Here is a 26,748-nt window from a genome sequence, read left to right as displayed (position 1 = left end):
TAATTTATGAAATACAATTTGAAAAATAAATATTTGATCGTTAAAGTTCGATGTTGTGCGAGTTCATAACTAATCCTTATTGTTTGAAAAAAAAAAACAGAAACAGATCCCTTGTGGCCCAAAACGACGGTTTATTTAGGATGGATATCAACTTTCGTCTTTTGTAAGAAGCAACTCACTAGGACCAATACGTACAGCTTTTCTTTATCGCTATTGCTGAGGTTTCGTTTCGTTAATTGGCATACTCCCCGCGGAAAACTCTTCTGTTGAAAATGAATCTCACATTAATAAGAGAAGAAATTTTGTATGAGTTTATAAGTAAGTTAGCTAGTCTTTATATTACCAATTGGTTTTATAGTGAAACCTCAACTTTCTTTATTATATAGCTAACAATTACAATGAATCATACATTGATCTAACCGTGTTTGATTGAGAACCCTTCATCATCCTAATTGTAATTGTTTCTCCAGGTAAATTGAGGCCCTTTAAATATCAAATCAAGCGTGTCATGTTTGCACGTGAACTCACGCTACGGGAGTTGAGCAAAAATGCACTCATTAATAGAGGGGGCCTGATTTGAGACAAATGATGACTTCAAGAATGTCCGAACTCGAACGTTTGACAACCTACGAGACTTCTATGGGGTCGACTCGTATTACAAGGCCCTTATTCCTTTGAATGTATAAAAGAACTTGGCTGCTGAAAAATTAGCAACAGCTTCTGCTGCTCACCAATCACAGATGGACACGTGTTCAAGTGATTGATTTTTTAATCACAGATTGAACACATGTCCATCTGTGATTGGTGAGCAGGAGGAGCTGCTGCTGATTTTTTCATCAGCCAAGTACTTTCTTTGAATGTATTTGAAGGTTTTCCAGGTCCCATGTTCATTCCCTTTTATGTCGAATTGCCTGGTTTTTTACTGTTTAATGTTTCATAAATTTTTTTATGAATAATTATAAAGCATTTTTTTATTATTTTCAAGTAATTAATAAGGGTAAATTAATAAATTTATAAGCAAAAATTTTCAAGAGGTTATATGAAAGGGAAATAAACATGAGAGGTTGTTAGTGTAATACCTTAAACGTGAGAGGATTTTATGAAAAATCAATAAACCTCTAAGGGTTTTAGTACAACTAACCCTTATGGAGTGAGTTGAAGAGTCTCTAGATTTAGAGAATCTCGAGATTGAATTTATCAACGAGTAATGCTAGGGAGACTAAATTTTGAAAACTAAAGGACATGAATGTTTATTAGTTTATTACTTAAACGTTGATTAACGCGCTAAATCTTATTAGTGGCACATAATTTAGTTTGCAAATTTAGTCTGAAAATTTAATCTTCCTAGCAATACTTTTTATCAACTACGTTGACGGTTGAATTTACAAGATGAAACTTCAACTTTAACAAAAAGTAATCTTTGTGAATACACTTGAAGATGGTCTTGGTTAGTGAACAATGTCAAAAAACTATTTTAGTTAGTCAATTTGACGAAATGTCTCTAACAAGACTGTATTTTAACAAGTCTAATTTTTTATTAGTTCTTCAAGAGAGTTGAATAGTTGGAGATTTTAATAATTCTTTAATAGTCGGCTGACGTTAAAGTCTCTCTCTTCCTTCATAAGTTGATTGACTATTCACAATAATGTTAGTTTAAAGATAGTGTCTTGGAACAAGGTTTTGTTAGTTTTTTTTGCTAAAAAATCTAACTAATGTTGTTTTAAAAAATCTCTCGAAGATACTCTAACACTACGTGTCACATTCCGGCTCGGGACCCTACCACATTCTGAGTTCGAGACTCCGTCGTAGCACGATATTGTCCGTTTTGGGCCCCGACCACGCCCTCACGGTTTTGTTTCTAGGAACTCACACAATAACTTCCTAATGGACTACCCATCATGGGATTGCTCTCGCGCGAACTCGCTTAATTTTGGAGTTCTGATGGAACCCGAAGCCAGTGAGATCCCAAAAGGCCTCGTGCTAGGTAGAGATGAGAATATACATATAAGGCTTACAGGATCCACACCCCTGAGCGATGTGAGATGTTACATTACGAGCATCTCCAAGAGAAGTTCTAAATTTTTGTAAACTAATAAGTGAATAGTGTCAAAAATGATTTTAGTTATTCAGTTTAACTTTTTATCTCCAACGACACTCTATTTTAACAAACTTTGAATATATTATTAACAATTTAAACTCAGCCCCACTTATTTTCTAAATCAACCTTCTCTCTCTTCCTTTTTTTTCGTTGCTCAAGGGTCCACTCTTGAATTTTAATATTTAGCTGATAAACAGGTGTTCTGTAAATTAAAAAAACGACTCTTATTTTGCTGTAATAAAGACTCTTTAATAGAGTCTGTCGAAGATGGGTGTTTTTAAATTTGGCTCTTTAAAATAGAATTTTAGTTGTTTCACAGTTTTTTGTTTTTGAGATGCTGTAGTAAAATTGATGTAGCCAATATGACATTTGTGAAGCATCCCCATTAGATATTCTTACGAGAAATGTTAAGAAAACTCTCTCAAAAGTGAAACTTTTAATGGATTATCTGCAACCTCATGTTTTTTGCACAATATTTTAAAACGTTGGTACGAAAATTAACGTTAAACTGTGAGATGTTAGACAATCAATTAAAAGTTCCATTTTTAGGAGTTAGCATTTCTTTACTCTTATTAGGGCAACAACCATCGCATATAGACTTGTCTATTATGTCGTGTTGTTGAGCAGTCTCCAACTTTTGGATTGGACTAACCAAACAACCACCCCTGCCTGCCTCTTCGGTGCTCACCTATAAAATGTCCCAATACCAATTAGAGAAAATGAAAAAAAGTGAAAAGGTAAGCTGTGAACCATGGCCATCAATGGATGCATTTTTCTGTGTGGTTGTGTTAGGTGGAACGCAATACCAAGTACTAAATACCACAATGATGTTTAATATAATATACCATTGATTGAAATTGACATGTCTCTTGATTTGCTCTCCAAACTTTTACAAAATTGTTAATTTTTCTTTTAACTTTAATTTTAGCTGATTACATTTTTAAACGTTTATACATAAACAATTTTCCCCTTAGATTTTAAATTTTTTCATTCATCATGGTCATTCGAACAATACATGACAATTGTACGAAGGTAAAATGGTAAATTTTTTTGGTAAATTAAGTGGAAAGCCAATACTTTACCGCTGCTAATTGGACTCCCAAGACTAATTCAAACAAAAAGTGTTCGGAGTCGACTATTTGAAGAGAAGATGGGGAAAAAAAGCAATTTGAAGTCCACATTAGGAGTAAAATTACTTTATTGGTCTCAAACATTTGTTTTGAATGAAAAATTCCAATATCTAATCTTAGGATTAAAAATTGATTATTATAAAAATTCAGACAAATAATCGATTAAAATTAAAATTCATCTAGAAATTAGAAACTGTTTACATGGGGAGGAGAGAATAGACAAATAACTCTTTAAAACCTACTAATCTTTATAAAAAATTTAAATTGAAATTGACCAAGTTTTTTTTCGTGACTTCGTTATCTTCGGTCCATATTTCTGTTTGATATTCATTAAATTCAGCAGGTGACCTAAGCCAAGTCAGTCCTCCTAGACAAAAAACGGGCGTTAAAATAGGTGAAGGTGGGGCCTTCACGTAATTTAACAATAACGTGAACACTTTTACTCACTACCAATACACATATACATGTTATTTTAATTAACTCTGATTAACTTTAATATTTTTTAACAAATGATATTATCCACATTAAAGGAGAATTGATGAGTTTAACCTCACAATGAGCTAGTAATAATTTGTTACAAATTCGTTTTTGACAATAATTAAACTTAAGACCTCTCACTTACAAATAAAGATAAATATTACTAAACTATGATACTAAATGACCGGTCAACTTTAATATTAAATGTTCTTTTCCAATTTTGAAAAAAATTAACTATGGTTAAGAAACGAGCAGCTCAGAGACACCAAACACGGCAGCTTCAGCACCACACAAAAGCTAAAAGCAGCTGCTCACTCAGCTTGTTTCTGCCATTTTCTTCTGCATAAACATATTATTGTCACAGACGGAGGATCGGAGGGTTGGTGGTAAGTTTTTACCCAAAAAGCACATTAGCAAGTATGATTTTTTATGATTTCTTTTCTTGTAATTTTGGTTTAACAATGGAGTGCATCCTTTAATTTCCAACTTATTTATTGAGGTTTACAGAAACAATTAGTATAATCATGTAGGACTTCTCTTAAATATTATAATCCGTCTCCTGTAATTTAGATTTTAGAATATTATTTCGATGAAAGTCTAAAATTTTATGGTTGTTTAATGGGTTCTTTAGAGAAAGGCCCTTGAAACTCCTATTTTCCAAACAAAAACCCACCTAATAGTAAATACTCAAATAAAACCCAAAATTCAAAAAGACTATCATGTAGACAAATATGTAACCAATTATTACAACATATTTACAACTTATGCCACAAAACCCTAATTATGTTAATAAATATTATTACTCACCCTAATTATGATTAGCAATAATTAACCCCATATGGAAAATTTTCCTTTCTTGTATCATAAATATTAGTAACATGTATATATATATATATATATATATATATATATATACACACGAATTTATCCATATTCATAAACAAATATGGGCACATTTTTAGTATGGAAAAAGAAAATCCTTTGTATAATTAGTTATTTTCCATCAAATAATATTGTTTGATAAAAAAAACAAACCAATTAATATTCTTTATGTTGTAGGTAAATTATTTTACATAGATTATTACATACATTAGACATTTTTTATTTTTTATTATATATGTGTGTTAAAAATAATTTATCTATATTTATATGTAAAATATAAGTAAATTAATTTTGAATCAAATAGCATTTATTTTGTAGGTAAATTAAAATAGTAGTTACATTATTTTGGTCAAGTTAAATAGTGCCTAAATTATTTCGTAAAAACTAAACCAAGGCAAATTATCCCCATTAAAATGAAACAGTAGATACATTATTTTTTTATTTGATTAAACAACAGGTAAATTATATTGTAGGTACATTATGTTTGTAAAAAAAAAAGGAAAATTGAAAGTAGTAGATATATTATTTTTAACCAAATTTCCCTTATTTGTAGGTGAATTATTTGCATGCATTATATATATATATATTGGGCACATTTTATTCCTAATATATATTTGTGCAATGATTCACCTATATTATTATATAAAATATAGATAAATTTATGTTGAATCAAATAACATTTCTTTAACTTTATAAGTAAATTATTTTTCATGTATTATTACTGGACAAATTTTATAGCGCCTTTTCAGATTTTCATTTGGGTAAGAAAATGGCAAGATTAAATTAAAATTGTCAAATTTTATGCAAATTTGAAAAATAATTACAAAATCTTAAGGAAAGTATAACATTAGTGCTTTTTTTTTTTCCAGAAGCATTAACATACAATTTGTTATGATATATTAATATGCAATGATTTTAAACATTAATGCATTTTTTTTTCATTAATCCCTCCCTTCAAATATGCATAGAATTTAATGTATACTTAAAACTATAATTAGGGGTGTTTTAGGCATCTAAAAAATGCAAAATGTGTAAAGGCAAATAGAATTAATGAATTTGCTTATGTGGAGCCTAGTCATTGGGTTTTATTCAGGTAAAAAGACTATGTCGGGTTTTATGTAAAGAAACTTGAGTTTCAGGGGCTAAAGTCATATTTTCAGTTGTTTAATTTGAATAACCATTTTTCAATTGAGGGGAAATACCAAATTAAAAAACTCGAGAAAACTTAACATAAATCTAATTATTATTAAGAATAATTTACTTATTGAAGTCAGTTCTGTAATTAGGAATTAAATCTCTTCAGTTCAGTAATTAGGAATTAAATCTCTTCCTCATCTACCTCTCACGGCTGGGTTTATCTTCATAATTTTTTTTCAGGTGCATTTTTGCTTACTATCAAGTGGTGATAATGCTCACATCCTATGAGTTTAAATTTTAAGGTTTGTGTCTGTCCACTCCACATATCTTCAAAGGCGGAGCCTAAAAATTTACGGTTGGTGGGCTAGCCAAGAAGTATAAAAAAAAAGTAGGTTTTTTGAAAAATGACTATACGTTAATCTTATCAGCAAAGCTCATCCAATTATTCTATGTTCATCAACCTTTAATATGACAAATATATACATAAATAAACAGAACAAGGTTAACACACTGTAAAACTTTTTTAAATAGATAAAAGTCATGCACACTATTCTAAAAATCTTTGCTTAGGTGCTAAGCGGTTGGCCACGGTCCCAATTAATGCCTAAGCGTTTGAAAATTAAGAAACGGTGCCTAAACCTGCTGAGGTGCCCGCTTAGACCGTCTAGGCATACGCCTAGTCCACCTAGGTTACGACTCACTTAGACAGAAAATAGATAACTTTTATTTTGCATTTTAATTTTTTAATAAATTGTAAGGAACTTGTTGAATACTTAAATGAATACACATTATATGTATGTTTCCCATGTTTTCATTATGTTTCAATACTTCCTAATATATGTCATTCTATTTTGTAGTTTATAATGAAATTATATATATTTTAAGTATAAACAAACACTTATTTACACGAAATATAATATATTTACTTAAATTCGTATAGCCCGTCTAGGCGTTAAGTCCTAGCTCACTGCCCGACTAGCGCTTAGCGTCTTTTATAACCTTGGTCATGCATAAAATAATTCAAAAACTGAAACATGCAACAAGTTGCTTTTGAAAAGAATTAAAAGCGCTATTACAGTAAGTAATTATTGTCTCAATTAACCATAAATGGATAGTATATGAACTATAAAATAGATTTTGTTAGGAAATAAATAGTATTGGTTAATGAAGTAAATAAATAAAATAAGTACATGGGTTAATAGTGAAATGAATATAAAAATAAAGGTATATGACAAAAAACTACCTCAACTATTGGTGTCATGACACTTTTATACCTTATCTTTTAAAATTGACAATGTCATACCTCATCTTACGAATTTGTGCTAATGTCAGATCTCAGTCAATTTTTCTGTTAAATGCTGACGTGGCCAAAGACGAGACCCACTCATTAATCCAACTAGATTGAAAAATAATAAAATATATTTTTAATAATAAAATATTAAAAAATTAAAAAAATTAAAAATTAAAAAACAAAACAAATAAAAAATGCCTAGGGATGCGGGCCTTCCTTTCTTCCATCCACACCAACCCTTCTCTCTCTCTTCTATTTATCTTCTCCCATCTTCCCCCAACTCAAACCCAGATCCCACCCTGACTCCTCATCCTTGTCTTCAACAAGATCGTTGACATCAGCCCTTAGCCGTTGCTGCATCGTTTCCCGCCGCTTCCTCATCCTCTTTAAACACAACCAAATTTCCTTCACCTGAACATGAAACAACACTGTGTAACCTTCAAGACTTTAAAAATTGAAAAATTCATCAAAAATTCAAAGCACATTACATGCAAACCCAGATCTGCCCCCCAAACCATAAATTCAATAACAAATCCACATAAAAAATAAAATAAAAATTCAATAACAAATCCACACTAAAAACACAACCCAGAAGCAAAAAAATTCTAAAATTTCACAGAAATTTGAAATTCGAAAACTTTTTGGATACCTTAAAGGAGTGGCAGGGCTTGCAGCCTATGAGTTGCAGAGAGGTCATCAACGACAAACCTTCTATGCGCGCCTGGAGGAGGCCGATCTTCTTAATTTTTCACCTTCCTTCTCTCCAAAACGGTGAGGTGCAGCCCTAGCCATTCCTTGAGGTTCGTCAAATTGCAAACCTCTGCGTCCCCATTGAGGGAGTTTTCAACCGGCAAAACTACTCGATTAGCGATCTAGAGCTTGACAACCTGGAAGGCGACTTCGAGTTTGTCACAAGGGATGGCCGACGGCAGCTTTAGATTTGTCAGATGGAGGGGGTGAGATGACGAGGAGATCGATATATTCGAAGATGGGATAACAAGGTCCGTACGAGAGATGTTGGGTTTTGTTAGAGAAGGGAAAGACGTTCGCTGGAGCAGAGAGAGGTTAAGGTGGGGTAGTTGGAGACAAGAATGACTGGGTTAGTGGTTACATCGGAGAAGAAAGGGATGGAGTTGTGGTCCGCCTCGTCCTCAACAACATTACCAAGCCTTTGCAAGTGCTCGGTCAGTTCCTAAGACCTAACCGACGATCCCCGAATAGGTCTCACTCCTCTCTCTCCGTCGATGACTCAGATTCCTCCGCCACTGACATCAACAACCTTGACCAATCCGGCGTCACCCACCACTCCTCGACCCAAGTCTTGAAGAATTTTAGCGATATTCGATTCCTTCGGATCAAGCTTCCCAACGGCAAGCTAGGCATCGGGTGCGGGTGGTGAAGGAAGGTTGGGTATGGAGGGACTAGGGGAGGGATGGGTCGGGTTGGGAGGTGGTGGTGAGGGAAGTGGGGAGAAAGACGGAGGAGGGAGATCGCATCCCAAAGAGAGGAGAGAGAGAAGAGAGAGAGGGTGGTGGAGGAAGGTTGGGGGGGACGGGGAAGGGTTTGGTGGCTATCGAAGAGAAGATGAAAAAGGGTTGGTGTGGGTGGAGGAAAGGGAAGGCCAGATCCCTTAGGCCATTTTTTAATTTTTTAATTTTTAAAATTTTAATTTTTTTAAGTTTTGAATATTTAATTACTAAAAAAATATTTAATTATTTTTTAATCCAGTTGGATTAGTGAGTGGGTCCTGTCTCTAGCCACGTCAGCATTTAACAGAGAAATTAACAGAAAAATTGATGGAGGTCTGACATTGACACAAATTCGTAAGATGAGGTATGACATTGTCAATTTTAAAAGATGAAGTATGAAAGTGTCGTGACACCAATAGTTGAGGTAGTTTTTTGTAATTTACCCTAAAAATAAATGAAATATAGGGAATAATTGGTTTGTACCCACAAGAGCTACCTAGGCTATAGCCCAGGGTAACCTTGTACTTGGCTCCGCCCTTGCATGTCTTGAAATTTAAACTCATTTTACGGTGATAAATAGAGTAATGAGCATATAAATTACATAGAATATATTTTCCTAGACTATCTGCTACGTAGATCAATTTCCTATTTTGGTAAAATACCTGCTAGTTAGGAATTGTATTTTCTAGTTAAAGAATATAAATATTTTTATCTAAAAGGGTAAAATTGGTATAAAAATATGTAATTAGATTACTCGACTCGTTCCAAAAAAACAACTTATAATTTTGGACCTGAATAAAAAATTATCTTAAAACTTATTATATAATGTCCTCAAGTGTAATTTACTTTTGTATTTGCTTCTTTACTGCAGTTGGGCAAAGTTTCATATCATCTTCTCAAACATGTTTAAGAGGATCACATTCATCTTGTTGGTTGGATTGCTGGCGTGGGCATATCAGGCCGCCCGACCCCCACCTCCGAACATCTGTGGTTCGCCTGGCGGTCCACCCATAACAGCGCCTAGAATAAGGCTAAGGGATGGAAGATTTTTGGCCTACAAGGAACATGGTGTTCCAAAACCAATCGCAAAGTACAAGATTATCTTTGTTCATCCCTTCAGTAGTTCCCGACACGATCTAATCATTACAATATCCGTCTCTCCGGTACTGCCTTGCTTGATTCTCTGTCACTTTTCAGTTAATTTCTATGTTGGTTGATTTCGTGGTGGATTTTTTTGTTTTTTTGTTTTCTCAGGAAGTCATTGAAGATTTAGGTGTGTACATTGTGTCTTTCGACAGACCAGGGTACGGGGAAAGTGATCCGGATCCTAAGAGAACAGCAAAGAGCTTGGCGTTAGATATAGAGGAGCTTGGTGATCAGCTGGAACTCGGATCCAAATTTTATGTAATTGGATACTCAATGGGAGGACAGTGCATCTGGAAGTGTCTTCAGTACATCCCTCATAGGTAAGATTTTACAAAGAAGCCTCCTTCGGTATGCATCGTTGGGTACTGAAATTTTTTCTCTAAAGTTCGATGTGTTTGAGATGCCTATTACAACAGGCTAACCGGAGCAGCGCTGATCGCTCCGGTGATCAACTACTGGTGGCCAGGACTTCCTGCCAACTTGTCAACTTATGCCTATAAGAAGCAACCTCCGCAGGATCAATGGGCGCTTCGAGCTGCTCACTATATACCTTGGTTAACCTACTGGTGGAACACTCAGAAATTCTTTCCTAAATCCAGCGTTGTATCCGGAAAACCAGAGCATATGTTTTCCCGCCAAGATTGGGAAATCATTAGGAATGCAAAGGTTTCTGGAAGAGAAAAGCACAAGGTACTTTCCTTATTCGATCGCTAATTGTTTACGATTTTATAGAAACTCGGCAGCGTTGATGATTTTTGTTTTGTTTTGTTGTTTGTTTGCGCAGGAACAGGTCACGCAGCAAGGAGAAGCTGAGTCCATCTTTCGCGACATGATTGTTGGATTTGGGAGCTGGGAATTTAATCCTACGGATCTGAAGAACCCTTTTGTCAACAACGAAGGCTCGGTCCATCTATGGCAGGGTGACGAAGATAAGCTTGTCCCAGTTGAGCTGCAACGCTATATTGCCCAAAAGCTTCCATGGATTCACTACCATGAGGTACCAGGTGGTGGACATTTGTTGCCAGCTGCAGATGGTATGAGCGAAGTCATCTTAAAGGCACTTCTAATTAAAGAGTAGACCATTGACGTCGTCGATACAGGGCAGCTCTCTCAGAGATGCTACATTATAGAGATTATACATTATCTTTTTTTTTGGAGATGCTCTACTGGTACGGTTGTAACCAAAATCTTATAGAAATGATAAGGGGCTCTCAAGAGTGGGACTTTCAATGAACTCTCTCTACTCGGACAACTAACAGTCCCCGCATATAGACTTGTCTTTTATGTCGTCTATTATTTATGTCGTGTTGTTGAGTAGCCTCCAACTTTGAACTGGACTTGGCTGCTGCAAATTCAGCAGCAGGTCCTACTTACAACTAATTTCGATTGAACACGTGTCTAAATTTTAATTTTTTTTTAACAAAACTTGGACATGTGTCCAGCCGGGATTAGGTGTAAGCAGAATCTGCTGTTGAATTCTTCATCAGCCAAGTCTTTTCCTCCAACTTTTGGATTGGACTAACCAACAATCACCCCTGCCTGCCTGTTCAGTGCTGACTCATAAAAATCCCAACCCAATAGAGAAAAAGAATAAAAGTGAAGAGGAAGGCTGCGAACCATGGCCACCAATGGATGCATTTTTCTGTGTGGTTGTGTTAGGTGGTACGCAATACCAACTACCAAATACCACAAGGATTTGTTACTTATAATATGCCATTAATTAAAATTAACCTATTTCTTGATTTGCCTCCGAACTTTTATGCAACTGTTAATCTTTGTTTTGAATTTTAATTTTAACTGATTATTATTTTAAACTGTTATAAATAGCTAATTTTTCCCTGTTAGATTTTAAATTTTTTCCTCTGTTTTGGTCACGCAAACAATACATGACAATTGTATGAAGACAAAAAGGTAATTTTGTTTTGGTAAATTGGGTGCAAAGCTAATACTTTGCAGCTACTAATTCGAACAGACAGTGAACGGCGTCGAGGAAGTGGAGAAGTAAAAAACAAAAAGCAATTTGATGTCCACATTAGAAATAAAATTACTTTATCGTCCTCAAACATTTGTTGTGGTCAAAATAGAAGAAAAATTCCAAAATCTAACATTAAGGGAAAATTTGGCTAATTATAGCAATCAGGTGAGTAATCGATTAAAATTAAAGTTTATACAGAAATTTAGCAACTTTTTACAAGTTCGAAGGAGATCGACAAATATCTCATTAAAATTACCAACAAAACTTATTCCTCCTAATCTTTACAAAAAGTTTAAGATAAAGATGGACAATTTTTCTTCGCGTCTCCATCTACGTTCGTCACTTTGACAAAATATCTGGCATTCATATTTTTTTTATCTTTAAAATCCAGCAGATTGTCTAAGTCAAGCCAGTCCTAGACAAGAAACGAGCCGTGAATTAGGTGAAGGTGGGTTCCTTCACGTAATTTAACAACCACACAAAAGCTAAAAGCAGCTGCTCACTGAGCCTGGCTTCTGCCATTTTCTTCTGCATAAACTTATTATTATCACAGAGGGAGGAGCGTTGGTGGTAAGTTTTTACCAAAAAACCACATTAGCAAGTATGATTTTTTATGCTTTCTTTTCTTGTGGTTTTGGTTAAACAATGGAGTGCATCCTTTAATTTGCAACTTATTTATTGATTGTGTGCGTTTACAGGAACAATTAGTATAATCAAATTAGCTAGAACAGTGTTTCTCTTATATATTAAAATCCGCATCTTATAGTTTTGATGTTGTAATATTGTTTTCGATAAAGTAAAGTGTGTGTGTATTTGTTTTCTTTATACTAGATTGTCCATTTTTCTGGTTGTTGTTTTATTTAAGGGTTCTTTAGATATAGACCCTTACAATTCTTATTTCCTAGATAAAAACCCACCTAGTTATAAATATCCAAATAAAACCCAAATTTAAAAATGACTCTCAAGTATAGAAGTAATTGACCTATAATTACAAAATATTTACAATTTGTACCACAATATTCAAAATAAAAATCAATATACATGTTATTACTCACCTTAATTACAATGAAAATATAATTATTGCACATATTATTACTCCAAACACATACATATATACGTTCAAATGTATAGATTACTACCATAAGCTATACACACACACACACACACACACACACACACACACATCAATCGACCTATATTTAAATTTATGATGAGCAAATAACATATCTTTTGTAGGTAAATTAATTTTGAATCAAATAACATTTCTTCATTATGTAGGTATTTTATTTTGTATGTATCATCATATATATTGGGCACGTTTTATTATTATATGTACAAATAATAGGTAAACTAGTATTGAATAAAATAATAACATTTTTTATGTAGGTATATTATTTTGCATATATTTGGGTTTGCTTTATTATGTAGGTAAATTATTCTGCATGAATTTTATGTATGTCAAGCATGCTTTTTTTGTTGTTATATATATATATATATGTGTGTGTGTGTGTGTGTGTGAAATAATTTACCTACATTTTATACTTAAAATATAATTTTATTGACTTAACTAAGCATGTATTAATATATTTATTAGGCATGTTTTATTGTTATTATATTATGCAATGAATTCATTATTTTTTTATTTTTGTAAAATCATTAATTCTCCCTTACAATTGTATGGAATTAATTGTGTAAATCAAACATTCAAATAGGGGTGTTTTGGGTATCAAAATTTTTTTAATGTGTAAAGTCAAATATAATTAAGGAATTTGCTGATGTGGAATCTAGTCAATGGGTTTTATTCTAGTAAAAAACTTATGTCGGGTTTTATGTGGAGAAAATTAAGTTTCAAGGACTAAAGTCATATTTTCAGTTTATTTAAATAACCTTTCATCAATTGAGGGGAAGTAGCAAATTAAAAAACTCGAGAAAACTTACTATAAGTCTAGTTTTTCGAACTATTATTAAGAATAGTTTACTTGTTGAAATAAATTCAGTGATTAGGAATTAAATCTCTTCCCCGACCTACTTCTCACTGCTCGTTTTATCTTCATAATTTCTTTTCGGGTGCATTTTTGCTCACGAATCATCATTATCAAGTGATGATAATACTCACAACTCTATTTACCATCATTTGATGAGTTTAAAATTTAAGATCTGTATCTATTTACTACACATATCTAAAATTTAAACTTATTTTACGATAATAAATATAGTAGTGAGAATCACTATCACTTTAGAATAGTAAACAAAAAAATTCCTTTTCTTTTTTTCTTTTTTTCGTTTTTCCTTCTCGTTTTTGAATGGCATCTGCTACTGCTTTGTTCTTAAATGTAGAAATGAATTCCCCTCATTGAATCTCGTTTGGTCAAGTCTGATTAAAACACTCCAACTAACCCAACAAATACGAGACAGGTGGCACCAAAGCACCATGGAAGCATTCTCTTTTATTTCTTGTTTTCTTTTTAATCAACTCATTTTGTTGTATCTTTGTGTTTTTGTTCCTTACGTTTCAAACTTCAAACATCTTCGATCTTTCTTTTCTCTCACATATCATCATCTCCTTTCTCAAAATGTATTATAATGTTTTTATACCTACGAAAAAGGTGTATATTTAATTTCAAAGATATGATCATTTGATTGCTTGCCATTTTAATACTTAGGAATTGTTTTCTCCAGTTAAAGAATTTAAATATTATTATCTAAAAAGGTAAAATTGGTATAAAAACATTTAATTAGATTACTGTACTCACGCTCAAAACAACTTTTTTTTTTACCTAAATCTAAAAGCACCTTAAAACTTATTATACAATGATGTCCTCAAGTGTAATGTTATTTTTATATTTGCTTCTTTACTGCAGGTGAGCAAAGTTTCATACTTTCCATTTTCTCAAACATGTTTAAGAGGATCACATTCATCTTGTTGGTTGGATTGCTGGCGTGGGCATATCAGGCCGCCCGACCACCACCTCCGAACATCTGTGGTTCGCCTGGCGGTCCACCCGTCACAGCACCTAGAATAAGGCTAAGGGATGGAAGATATTTGGCCTACAAGGAACATGGTGTTCCAAAACAAGTGGCCAAGTACAAGATTATCTTTGTTCATCCCTTCTTTAGTTCCCGACATGATCCAATCATTGCAACAGCCGTCTCTCCGGTACTGCCCTGCTTGATTCTTTGCCATTTTTCAGTTCAACTCTTTATTGGTTGATTTCGTGGTGGGTGTTTTTTTTTTCTTTCCTCAGGAAGTTATTGAAGATTTAGGTGTGTACATTGTGTCTTTCGACAGACCAGGGCACGGTGAAAGTGATCCAGATCCTAAGCGAACAACGAAGAGCTTGGCGTTAGATATAGAGGAGCTTGGTGATCAGCTGGAACTCGGATCCAAATTTTATGTGATTGGATACTCAATGGGAGGACAGGTCATCTGGAAGTGTCTTCAGTACATCCCTCATAGGTAAGATTTTGCAAGCAGCCTCGTTACCTGATGATGCATCGTTCGGTACTGAAATTTTTCTCTAAAGTTCGATGTGTTTGGGATGCCTGTTACAACAGGCTAGCTGGAGCAGCACTGATCGCTCCGGCGATCAACTACTGGTGGCCAGGACTTCCTGCCAACCTGTCATCTTATGCCTATAAGAAGCAAGCTCCACAGGATCAATGGGCGCTTCGAGCTGCTCACTATATACCTTGGTTAACCTACTGGTGGAACACTCAGAATTTCTTTCCTAAACACAGCGTTTTATCCGGGAAAGTAGAGAATCTGCTTTCCCGCCAAGATTGGGAAACCATTAGGAATGCAAAGGTTTCTGGAAGAGAAAAGCACAAGGTACTTTCCTTATTCGATCGCTAATTGTTTACGATTTTATAGAAACTCGGCAGCGTTGATGATTTTTGTTTGTTTTGTTATTTGTTTGGGCAGGAACATGCCACACAGCAAGGAGAAGCTGAGTCCATCTTTCGCGACATCATAGTTGGATTTGGGAGCTGGGAATTTGATCCTACGGATCTGAAGAACCCTTTTGTCAACAACGAAGGCTCGGTCCATTTATGGCAGGGTGATGAAGATAAGTTTGTCTCAGTTGAGCTGCAACGCTATATTGCAGGAAAGCTTCCATGGATTCACTACCATGAGTTACCAGGTGGTGGACATTTGTTGCCAGCTGCAGATGGTATGAGTGAAGTCATCTTAAAGGCACTTCTAATTAAAGAGTAGACCATTGACGTCGTCGATACAGGGCAGCTCTCTCAGAGATGCTACATTATATACTAATTATGTTCCAAGACAAATCTTTGTAATGTTACAATTCAAATAGAGGAAATAATGAAGAGTCGATTCGAAATTAGTTGTATGATGTTCCATATCGCAGGCCATTTTTATGGTTACATCCAGCGAACTCGTACCTGGCAGGTGAACGAACTGCAAAGTTGGAACTACACAAATGACAGATGCAATGCGATTCGTGCAAATGTAACACCCGGAAGGTAAAGCATCTCTTTAGAAACGCGACAATTGAAACTACTACAGGGACAAGGGGTTAGAATTTCCACCCATGTAATACCTGCATGTGGTCCAATATATCCTAGTAATAGGACGTTGAATTTCCACCTATGCGTCCAGGGCTCGAAACCCCCCTCCCTCAAATTATTGGAATAGTTTTGAACCTCCCCCTCCCGTTAATAGTAATTAAAAAAAAAATATTACAGAGACTAAAATCAAACTTTGTACATGCTAGCGCCACTCTATTAGTTCTTCTACTGATCACCATTTTCCAGTGAAATTTATCAATCTTGTACCAACTGCTAGCTATCATTTTTAGTGAAATCTATCAATCTTCCATTTCTAATTCCTGCTAGAAGTGAAAGATGCAATGCCGTACTTTCGAATGAACAAAAGAAAAATTATTCATTATTGTGTCAAAGACAATGAATAGAAAGACCATAATTGGAATAAAGAACAAAAAATAAGTTACAAATGCATGAAACAAGCAACAGAAACTGTCAAACTGCGAGCAACTCGGATAATCATTTCAAGCCAATTCTTCGGTTCTGCCTAAAAGCATTATCCATACAGCCATTTGAATAGGCCTGAGAAGGAATACGGTGTTGTGGAACAAAAGAGTCCCGAGCTTACTTCAACAATCCATTTTCAGGGTTGAGAAGAAGTATCTAATTTCAGACGAAAAGGAACACAGAGAATACGGCCATGATTCTCCTGTTCTTGGACCTAGTTCCAATGAAGAAGAAAAACATTATCTCTACACTTCCCATGTGACCAACTCCCCATTTTGAAGAAAAACGTTCTTTTTCCATTTCCCACGTGACCAACTTCCCAATTTTCTTTTTCTTTTTCTTTTTTTTTTTAATTGTTCACCTATCATTTTAATTGATTGAAATTGACATGTTTCTTGATTTGCTCTCCAAACTTTTACAAAGTTGTTAAATATTTTTTTTTACTTTAATTTTAGCTGATTACATTTTTAAACTTTTATAAATAAACAAATTTTCCCAATTAGATTTTGAACTTTTTTTCATTCATCATGGTCATGCAAACAATAGATGACAACTGTATGAAGGTAAAAAGGTAAATTTTTTGGTAAATTGAGTGGAAAGCCAATACATTACAACTGCTTATTGGACTCTCATGACTGATTCAAACAGAAAGTATTCGGAGTCCACTAGAGGAAGAGAGAAGGGTAAAAAAAAATAAGCAATTTGAAATCCACATTAATAATAAAATTACTTTATTGGTCTCAAACATTTGTTTTGAATGAAAAATTCCAATATCTAATCTTAGGATTAAAAATTGGTTATTATAAAAGTTCAAGCAAATAATCAACTAAAATTAAAATTCATACAAAAATTAGAAACTGTTTACAAGCTTGGGGAGGAGATAATAGACAAATAACTCATTAAAATTATCAACAAACCTTAATCCTACTAATCTTTATAAAAAATTTAAATTTAAATTGACCAAGTTTTTTTCGTGACTTCGCTATCTTCGGTCGTCACTTTGACAAAATATGCAATCTGGTCCATATTTCTATTTGATATTCATTAAAGTCAGCAGGTGACCTAAGCCAAGTCAGTCCTAGACAACAAACGAGCGTTAAAATAGGTGAAGGTGGGGGCCTTCACGTAATTTAACAATAATGTGAACACTTTTTTACTCACCACCAATACTCTTTATCATCTGACACATGCCATTTTAACTAATTGTGATTAATTTTAATTTTTTTTAACAAACGATATTATCTACATTAAGGGAGTGTATTTAATTGAGATTTTGAAGGATTTTAATTATTTTAATGAATCTAGGGGTATTCAATCAGAATTTTAAGTGATTCTCTGAAATTCAATGTGTATTCAATCAGGATTTTAAAATAATTGATTAAAATCCTTAGAAATCCGAGTGTATTCAATTAGAATTTTAAAAAAGTTTATAATATTTTAGGTGTATTCAATTAGAATTAGAATTTAGAGAATTTGGAGAAGTTGAGGAATTAGAGGGATTTGGAGAGATTTTGTAGTGTATTTTAAGCATTCACAAATCTCACATCTTCCCGTGAGATTTCGAGGGAATTGAATCAAAATTTTACATAAAATCTCTACAAATCAGTTAAACTCAATAAAAATCCATGGATTTATAAATCCATTAAAATCTCTCAAATTCCCAATTGAATACACCCCCTAAAGGGAAAGGGAAAGGGATGGACTTAGGGGGTGTATTCAATTGAGAATTTGAGAGATTTTAATGGATTTTTATGGAGTTTAACTGATTTATAAAGATTCAATGTAAAATTTTGATTCAATTCCCTCGAAATCTCATGGAAAATGTGAGATTTATGGATGCTTAAAATACACTACAAAATCTCTTTAATTCCCTCTAATTCCTAACTTTTCCAAATTCTTTAAATTCAAATTCGAATTGAATACACTTGGAATGTTATAAACTTCTTTAAAATTCTAATTCAATACACCTGAATTTCTAAGGATTTTAATAAACTATCTTAAAATCCTGATTGAATACACATTGAATTTCAGAGAATCATTTAAAATCCTAATTGAATACCCCTAGATTCATTAAAAAAATTAAAATCCCTCAAAATCCTAATTGAATACACCCTCTTTAGTCCCACAATGAGTTAGCAATAATTTAGTACAAATTCGTTTTTGGCGAGAATTAAACCTAAGACCTCTCACTTATAAATAAAAATGAATACTACTAGATTATGATACTAAGTAACTGGTTAACTTTAATATTAAATGTTCTTTTCCAATTTTGAAAAAAATTAACTTTGGTTAAGAAAGGAGCAAAAATTAACTGGTATTAAAAAAATGAGCAGCAAAGAGACACCAAACACGGCAGCTTCAGCACCACACAAAAGCTAAAAGCAGCTGCTCACTCAGCCTATTTCTGCCATTTTCTTCTGCATAAACAAATTATTGTCACAGACGGAGGAGCGGAGGGTTGGTGGTAAGTTTTTACCCAAAAACCACATTAGCAAGTATGATTTTTTATGATTTCCTTTCTTGTAATTTTGGTTTAACAATGGAGTGCATATCAAGTAAGACTTCTCTTAAATATTAGAATCCGTCTTCTGTAATTTAGATTTTAGAATATTATTTCGATAAAAGTCTAAATTTTTCTGGTTGTCTAATTTGAATAACCATTTTTCAATTGAGGGGAAATACCAAATTAAAAAACTCGAGAAAACTTAATATAAATCTAATTATTATTAAGAATAATTTCCTTATTGAAGTAAGTTCAGTAATTAGGAATTAAATCTCTTCCTCATCTACCTCTTCGGAGTGATTAGGAATTAAATCTCTTCCTCATCTACCTCTCACGGCTGGGTTTATCTTCATAATTTTTTTTCGGGTGCATTTTTGCTTACTATAGTAAAGTGGTGATAATGCTCACATGTGAATTTAAATTTTAAAGTCAGTGTCTGTCCACTCCACATATCTTCAAAGGCGGAGCCAGAAAATTTATGGCCGGTGGGCTAGCCAAGAAGTATTAAAAAATGTTTGTTTTTTGAAAAAGGACTATACGTTAATGTTATAAGCAAAGCTCGTCCAATTATTCTATGTTCATCAACCTTTAATATGGCAAATATATATATAAATAAATAGAAAAAGGTTAACACGTTGTAAAACTTTTTTAAATAGAAAAAAGTCATGCATAAAATAATTCAAAAACTAAAACATGCAACGAGTTACTTTTGAAAAGAATTAAAAGCGTTATTAGAGTAAGTAATTATTGTCACGATTAACCATAAATGGATAGCATATGAACTATAAAATAGATTTTGTTAGGAAATAAATAGTATTGGTTAATGAAGTAAATAAATAAAATAAATACATGAGCTAATAGTGAGATGAATATAAAAATAAATGAAATATAGGGAATACTTGGTTTGTACCCACAAGAGCTACCTAGGCTATAGCCCAGGCCAAGGGTTGTCATATCCCAGTCCGGGCCCCTATCATATCCCAGGTTCGACTCCATCGTAGCATGATATTGTTCGCTTTAGGCCCCGACCACGCCTTCACGGTTTTGTTTCTGGGAACTCACACGAGAACTTCCCAGTGGGTCACCCATCCTAGGATTGTTCTCGCGGGAACTTGCTTAACTTCGAAGTTCTGATGGAAACCAAAGCCAATGACCTCCCAAAAGAACTTGTGCTAGGTAGAGATGAGAATATACATATAAGGCTTACAGGATCCACACCCCTGGGCGCGATGTGGGATCTTACAAGGGTAGCCTTGTACTTCGCTCCGCCATTGCATATCTTGAAATTTAAACTCATTTTACAGTGATAAATAGAGTAATGAGTATATAAATTACATGGAATATATTTTTCTAGACTATCTGCTACGTATATCAATTTCCTAATTTGGTAAAATACCTGCTAGTTAGGAATTGTACTCTCTAGTTAAAGAATATAAATATTTTTATCTAAAAGGGTAAAATTGGTATAAAAATATGTAATTAGATTACTCGACTGGTTCCAAAAAACAACTTATAATTTTGGACCTGAATAAAAAATTATCTTAAAACTTATTATATAATGTCCTCAAGTGTAATTTACTTTTGTATTTGCTTCTTTACTGCAGTTGGGCAAAGTTTCATACTTCATCTTCTCAAACATGTTTAAGAGGATCACATTCATCTTGTTGGTTGGATTGCTGGCGTGGGCATATCAGGCCGCCCGACCCCCACCTCCGACCATCTGTGGTTCGCCTGGCGGTCCACCCATAACAGCGCCTAGAATAAGGCTAAGGGATGGAAGATTTTTGGCCTACAAGGAACATGGTGTTCCAAAACCAATCGCAAAGTACAAGATTATCTTTGTTCATCCCTTCAGTAGTTCCCGACACGATCTAATCATTACAATATCCGTCTCTCCGGTACTGCCTTGCTTGATTCTCTGTCACTTTTCAGTTAATTTCTATGTTGGATGATTTCGTGGTGGATTTTTATTTTTTTTTCTTTTCTCAGGAAGTCATTGAAGATTTAGGTGTGTACATTGTGTCCTTCGACAGACCAGGGTACGGGGAAAGTGATCCGGATCTTAAGAGAACAGCAAAGAGCTTGGCGTTAGATATAGAGGAGCTTGGTGATCAGCTGGAACTCGGATCCAAATTTTATGTAATTGGATACTCAATGGGAGGACAGTGCATCTGGAAGTGTCTTCAGTACATCCCTCATAGGTAAGATTTTACAAGAAGCCTCCTTCGGTACCAGATGATGCATCGTTCGGTACTGAATTTTTTTTTTCTAAAGTTTGATGTGTTTGGGATGCCTATTACAACAGGCTAGCAGGAGCAGCACTGATCGCTCCGGTGATCAACTACTGGTGGCCAGGACTTCCTGCCAACTTGTCATCTTATGCCTATAAGAAGCAACCTCCGCAGGATCAATGGGCGCTTCGAGCTGCTCACTATATACCTTGGTTAACCTACTGGTGGAACACTCAGAAATTCTTTCCTAAATCCAGCGTTGTATCCGGGAAACCAGAGAATATGTTTTCCCGCCAAGATTGGGAAATCATTAGGAATGCAAAGGTTTCTGGAAGAGAAAAGCACAAGGTACTTTCCTTGTTAGATCGCTGATTGTTTAGGATTTTACAGAACTCGGCAGCGTTGATGATTTTTCTTTTGTTTTCTTTTGTTATTTGTTTGGGCAGGCACATGTCACGCAGCAAGGAGAAGCTGAGTCCATCTTTCGCGACATGGTAGTTGGATTTGGGCGCTGGGAATTTGATGTAATGGATCTGCAGAACCCCTTTGCCAGCAACGAAGGCTCGGTCCATCTATGGCAGGGTGACGAAGATAAGCTTGTGCCAGTTGAGCTGCAACGCTATATTGCCGAAAAGCTTCCATGGATTCACTACCATGAGGTACCAGGTGGTGGACATTTGTTTCCAGCTGCAGATGGTATGAGCGAAGTCATCTTAAAGGCACTTCTAATTAGAGAGAAGTAGACCATTGACGTCGTTGATACAGGGCAGCTCTCTTAGAGATGCTACATTATCTTTTTTTTTTTTTTGGAGATGCTCTAATGGTATGGTTGTAAGTTGTAACCAAAATTTTATAGAAATAATAAAGGGACTCTCTTAATGGTGAGACTTTCAATTGACTCTCTGTACCTTATATTTTTTATATAATATTTTATAACATTCGCACGATAATTAATGTTAAACTGTGGAATGTTAAAAAATCAATAAAAAGTCTCATTTTAAAAAGAATTCTGCTAGCATTTGTCTACTCTTATTAGGACAACTAACAACGCCCACATATAGACTCGTCTATTTTGTCGTTTATTATGTCGTGTAGTTGAGCAGCCTCCAACTTTTGGATTGGACAAACCAACAACCACACCTGCCTTCCTGTTCAGTGCCGACTCATAAAAATCCCAAACCAATTCTTCAAAAAAAAAAAAAAAAAATCCCAACCCAATAGAGAAAAAGAATAAAAGCGAAGAGGAAGGCTGCCAACCATGGCCACAATAGATTTTTTAATGTGACCGTTACATTAAATGATACATTACGTATCTTTATATAAATGATGTATTATGTGTGTTAAAATGTTAATAATTTAAAAATTAAAATTTTTTACCACTTACGTAGAAACACGTGATATATCATCCGTATTTTGGTTATAACTAAAAATTTCTCCATGGCCACCAACTATCAAATACCACAAGGATTTATTCCTTGTAATATGCCATTAATTCTCTTCAAAAAAATAAAAATAAAATAATATGCTATTAATTAAAATTGACCTATTTCTTGATTTGCTTAACATTTATGCAACTGTTAATTTTTCTTTTGAAATTTAATTTTAGTCGATTATTATTTTAAACTGTTATAAATAGCCATTTTTTTCCTGTTAGATTTTAAATTTTTTCTTCTATTTTGGTCATGCAAGCAACACATGACAATTGTATGAAGGCAAAAAGATAATTTTGTTTTGGTAAATTGGGTGCAAAGCTAATACATTGCAGCTACTAATTCGAACAGAGAGTGAACGGCATCGAGGAAGTGGAGAAGGAAAAAAAACAAAAAGCAATTTGAGTGAACGGTGTCGAGGAGGTGGAGAAGGAAAAAACAAAAAGCAATTTGATGTCCACATTAAGAATAAAATTACTTTATTGTCCTCAAACATTTGTTGTGACCAAAATAGAACAAAAATTCCAAAATCTAACATTAAGGGAAAATTTGGTTAATTATAACAACTCAGGCGAGTAATCGATTAAAATTAAAATTTATACAGAAATTTAGCAACTTTTTCCAAGTTCAGAGGGAAGGAGATTGACAAATATGTCATTAAAATTACCAACAAAACTTATTTCTCCTAATCTTTACAAAAAGTCTAAGATTAAGATGGACAATTTTTCTTCGCGTCTCCATCTACGTTCGTCACTTTGACAAAACATGCAATCTGACATTCATATTTCTATTTTTGTTTTCTTTAAAATCCGGCAGATTGTCTAAGTCAAGCCAGTCCTAGACAAGAAACGAGCCTTGAAATAGGTGAAGGTGGGTTCCTCCACGTAATTTAACAACCACACAAAAGCTAAAAGCAGCTGCTCACTCAGCCTGGTTTCTGCCATTTTCTTCTGCATAAACTTATTATTATCACAGAGGGAGGAGTGTTGGTGGTAAGTTTTTACCAAAAAACCACATTAGCAAGTATGATTTTTTATGATTTCTTTTCTTGTGGTTTTGGTTAAACAAAGGAGTGCATCTTTTAATTTGCAACTTATTTATTGATTGTGTGCGTTTACAGGAACAATTAGTATAATCAAATTAGCTAGAACACTGTTTCTCTCTTATATATTAAAATCCGCATCTTATAGTTTTGATATTTGTAATATTGTTTTGGATAAAAGTAAAGCGTGTGTGAATTTGTTTTCTTTATACTTGATTGTCCATTTTTCTGGTTGTTGTTTGATTTAAATAACCTTTCATCAATTGAGGGGAAGTAGCAAATTAAAAAACTCGAGAAAATTTACTATAAGTCTAATTTTTCAAACTATTATTAAGAATAGTTTACTTGTTGAAATGAATTCAGTGATTAGGAATTAAATCTCTTACTGACCTACTTCTCACGGCTCGTTTTATCTTCATAATTTTTTTCCGGGTGCATTTTTGCTCACGAATCATCATTATCAAGTGATGATAATACTCACAAGTCTATTTACCATTATTTAATGGGTTTAAATTTTGAGGTCTATATATATTCACTATACATATTTGAAATTTAAACTCATTTTACGATGATAAATAGAGTAATAAGAATCACCATCACTTAAGAATAGCAAACAAAAATATTCCTTTTCTTTTTTTGTCTTTTTTTCGTTCTTCTTTCTCATTTTTGTATGGCATCTGCTACTGCTTTGTTCTTAAATGTAGAAATGAAATCCCCTAGTGTTGAATCTCGTTTGGTCAAGTCTGATTAAAGCACTCAAACCAACCCAATAAATATGAGACAGGTGGCACCAAAGCACCATGGAAGCATTCTCCTCTTTTATTTCTTGTTTTCTTTTTAATCAACTCATTTTATTGTATCTTTGTGTTTTTGTTTCTCACGTTTCAAACTTCCAACATCTTCGATCTTTCTTTTCTCTCACATATTATCATCTCCTTTCTCAAAATGCATTATAATGTTTTTACGGCTACGAAAAAAGGTGTATATTTAGATTCAAATATATGATCATTTTGATTAGCTGCCACATAAATCGATTTTCTATTTAATATTTAGGAATTGTATTCTTTAATTAAAGAATTTAAATATTTTTATCTAAAAGGGTAAAATTAGTATCAAAACATGTAATTAGATTACTGAACTCCGGAAACAACTTATTTTTGGACCTAAATCTAAAAGCACTTTAAACTTATTATACAATGATGTCCTCTAGTGTAATGTTATTTTTCTATTTGCTTCTTTACTGCAGGTGAGTAAAGTTTCATACTTTCCATCTTCTCAAACATGTTTAAGAGGATCACATTCATCTTGTTGGTTGGATTGCTGGCGTGGGCATATCAGGCCACCCGACCACCACCTCCGAACATCTGTGGTTCGCCTGGCGGTCCACCCGTCACATCGCCTAGAATAAGGCTAAGGGATGGAAGATTTTTGGCCTACAAGGAACATGGTGTTCCAAAACAAGTGGCCAAGTACAAGATTATCTTTGTTCATCCCTTCTTTAGTTCCCGACATGATCCAATCATTGCAACAGCCGTCTCTCCTGTACTGCCTTGCTTGATTCTTGGTCATTTTTCAATTCAACTCTTTATTGGTTGATTTCGTGGTGCGTGTGTTTTTTTTTCTTTCCTCAGGAAGTTATTGAAGATTTAGGTGTGTACATTGTGTCTTTCGACAGACCAGGGTACGGTGAAAGTGATCCGGATCCTAAGCGAACAACGAAGAGCTTGGCGTTAGATATGGAGGAGCTTGGTGATCAGCTGGAACTCGGATCCAAATTTTATATGATTGGATACTCAATGGGAGGACAGGTCATCTGGAAGTGTCTTCAGTACATCCCTCATAGGTAAGATTTTGCAAGAGCCTCGTTAGCTGATGATGCATCGTTCGGTACTGAAAATTTTCTCTAAAGTTCGATGTGTTTGGGATGCCTGTTACGACAGGCTAGCTGGAGCAGCACTGATCGCTCCGGTGATCAACTACTGGTGGCCAGGACTTCCTGCCAACCTGTCATCTTATGCCTATAAGAAGCAAGCTCCACAGGATCAATGGGCGCTTCGAGCTGCCCACTATATACCTTGGTTAACCTACTGGTGGAACACTCAGAAATTCTTTCCTAAACACAGGGTTATGTTGTCCCGCCAAGATTGGGAAGCCATTAAGAATGCAAAGGTTTCTGGAAGAGAAAAGCACAAGGTACTTTCCTTATTCGATCGCTAATTGTTTACGATTTTATAGAAACTCGGCAGAGTTGATGATTTTTGTTTGTTTTGTTATTTGTTTGGGCAGGAACATGCCACACAGCAAGGAGAAGCTGAGTCCATCTTTCGCGACATGGTAGTTGGATTTGGGAGCTGGGAATTTGATCCTATGGATCTGCAGAACCCCTTTGCCAGCAACGAAGGCTCGGTCCATCTATGGCAGGGTGACGAAGATAAGCTTGTCCCAGTTGAGCTGCAACGCTATATTGCCGAAAAGCTTCCATGGATTCACTACCATGAGGTACCAGGTGGTGGACATTTGTTGCCAGCTCCAGATGGTATGAGTGAAGTCATCTTAAGGGCACTTCTAATTAAAGAGTAGACCATTGACGTCGTCGATACAGGGCAGCTCTCTCAGAGATGCTACATTTTATACAAATTATGTTCCAAGACAAATCTAAATCTTTGTAATGTTACAATTCAAATAGAGGAAATAATAGAGTCGATTTGAAATTAGTTGTATGATGTTCCATATCTAAGGCCATTTTTATGGCTACATCCAACGAATTAGTACCTGGAAGGTGTACGAAGAGCAAAGTTGGAACTACACAAATGACGGATGCAATGCGATTCGTGCAAATGTAACACCCAAAAGGTAAAGCATCTCTTTAGAAACGCGATAATTGAAACTACAAGAACAAGGTGTTGGATTTCCACCCATGTAAT

The 26,748-nt window shown here is 34.4% G+C and overlaps 3 protein-coding genes across 8 annotated transcripts; all 3 read left to right on the top strand.

The window, feature by feature from the left end:
- The first annotated feature begins 3,911 nt into the window (after positions 1 to 3,911).
- On the top strand, positions 3,912 to 10,864 carry LOC103410046 (uncharacterized). The gene is made up of 5 exons (XM_029105367.2): positions 3,912 to 4,091; positions 9,356 to 9,647; positions 9,739 to 9,950; positions 10,047 to 10,320; positions 10,415 to 10,864. Exons 2-5 carry the CDS (start codon positions 9,387 to 9,389, stop codon positions 10,706 to 10,708), a joined length of 1,041 nt encoding a protein of 346 aa, XP_028961200.2. The 5' UTR covers positions 3,912 to 4,091; positions 9,356 to 9,386; the 3' UTR covers positions 10,709 to 10,864.
- Positions 3,951 to 26,538, top strand: LOC103420567 (uncharacterized). 5 transcript variants are annotated; one of them, XM_029105365.2, is made up of 9 exons: positions 18,953 to 19,082; positions 20,726 to 21,019; positions 21,111 to 21,322; positions 21,427 to 21,700; positions 21,799 to 22,011; positions 25,205 to 25,366; positions 25,456 to 25,667; positions 25,765 to 26,017; positions 26,111 to 26,538. In XM_029105365.2, the coding sequence occupies exons 2-9, from the start codon at positions 20,759 to 20,761 to the stop codon at positions 26,402 to 26,404; spliced, it is 1,881 nt and encodes a 626-aa protein (XP_028961198.2). In that variant the 5' UTR covers positions 18,953 to 19,082; positions 20,726 to 20,758; the 3' UTR covers positions 26,405 to 26,538. The 5 variants fall into 5 exon arrangements, with proteins under 5 accessions (XP_028961197.2, XP_028961198.2, XP_070680643.1 ...); XM_029105364.2 differs by lacking the exons at positions 18,953 to 19,082; positions 25,205 to 25,366; positions 25,456 to 25,667; positions 25,765 to 26,017; positions 26,111 to 26,538 and adding an exon at positions 3,951 to 4,091 and having other exon boundaries at positions 21,799 to 22,250; XM_070824542.1 differs by lacking the exons at positions 25,205 to 25,366; positions 25,456 to 25,667; positions 25,765 to 26,017; positions 26,111 to 26,538 and having other exon boundaries at positions 19,073 to 19,113; positions 21,799 to 22,250.
- Positions 12,017 to 15,951, top strand: LOC103438794 (uncharacterized). 2 transcript variants are annotated; one of them, XM_029105366.2, is made up of 5 exons: positions 12,017 to 12,206; positions 14,467 to 14,762; positions 14,851 to 15,062; positions 15,161 to 15,434; positions 15,528 to 15,951. In XM_029105366.2, exons 2-5 carry the CDS (start codon positions 14,502 to 14,504, stop codon positions 15,819 to 15,821), a joined length of 1,041 nt encoding a protein of 346 aa, XP_028961199.2. In that variant the 5' UTR covers positions 12,017 to 12,206; positions 14,467 to 14,501; the 3' UTR covers positions 15,822 to 15,951. The 2 variants fall into 2 exon arrangements, with proteins under 2 accessions (XP_028961199.2, XP_008375567.2); XM_008377345.4 differs by having other exon boundaries at positions 12,023 to 12,175.
- Positions 26,539 to 26,748: the final 210 nt, after the last annotated feature.

Source organism: Malus domestica, chromosome 07 (assembly GCF_042453785.1).
Source record: "Malus domestica chromosome 07, GDT2T_hap1".
Classification (NCBI taxonomy): Eukaryota; Viridiplantae; Streptophyta; class Magnoliopsida; order Rosales; family Rosaceae; genus Malus; species Malus domestica.
This window is presented reverse-complemented; position numbering and strand designations above follow the sequence as displayed.